This window comes from Monopterus albus, unplaced genomic scaffold (assembly GCF_001952655.1).
Source record: "Monopterus albus unplaced genomic scaffold, M_albus_1.0 scaffold264.1, whole genome shotgun sequence".
In the NCBI taxonomy this organism is placed as follows: domain Eukaryota; kingdom Metazoa; phylum Chordata; class Actinopteri; order Synbranchiformes; family Synbranchidae; genus Monopterus; species Monopterus albus.
In genome coordinates this window covers 626,637-627,275 of record NW_018128144.1, presented here as the reverse complement: position 1 = coordinate 627,275, position 639 = coordinate 626,637, and the positions used below count along the sequence as shown (strand labels likewise).

At 41.0% G+C, this 639-nt stretch overlaps 1 protein-coding gene across 1 annotated transcript in view; it reads right to left on the bottom strand.

Annotated features, from left to right (window-relative positions):
- ascc3 (activating signal cointegrator 1 complex subunit 3) overlaps positions 1–639 on the bottom strand; it is a 245,725-nt gene that overhangs the window by 62,065 nt on the left and 183,021 nt on the right. Inside the window, 1 exon segment of the mRNA XM_020621661.1 lies at positions 2–157. Within this exon segment, the coding sequence (XP_020477317.1) occupies positions 2–157 (156 nt within the window).

The following is a 639-nucleotide window of genomic DNA, read 5'->3' as shown; positions in this document are numbered from 1 at the left end:
CAATATGGTTCAGAGTGGAAAACTGGCGAAGAGGGTGGGCAAAGCCCCACAGCCGCTTGTCAATCACCTTACAGAGGGTGAGCAGTCGGTAGGTCATGGCTGGCCACCGCTTTCTCAGAGCTATCTCAAACAAAGCTCTGATAATCCGAGCAGCATTCTGTGGGAAGTGACAACAGCAGAAGATGAAAAAAACTTTTAAGAATAAGGAATAAAACAAAACATTTGTGGTGGAGCAGAGGTCGAAGCATCTGGATGGTATATCATGCTATATACTGGTGATTAATCATGTGTGATCAGGAGGAGGTCAGACATCCAGGTTGGCTACAGCTGTGCACTGATGGATTGCTCATGTCAGTTCCAGAAGAGAGGTCAGATTTCAACAGGGAAGGGATGATACAAATTTTCTCTATATGGTTCAATGTACGATATGGTGTGTACAATTCAATTTAATCCCAATACAATTAAAAATTCAATGACAGCACTGTATGACTAGCTGCGGAATACAGCCCAACCTCCAGCCCTAGTTTGATTACTTAAAACACAACCAAATATATTGACTTATGTTGTGTTAGGCCATCTTAGTTACAAAAAATGCAGTTGCATTAATATGGAAACCACACAATATACTGTATATATATA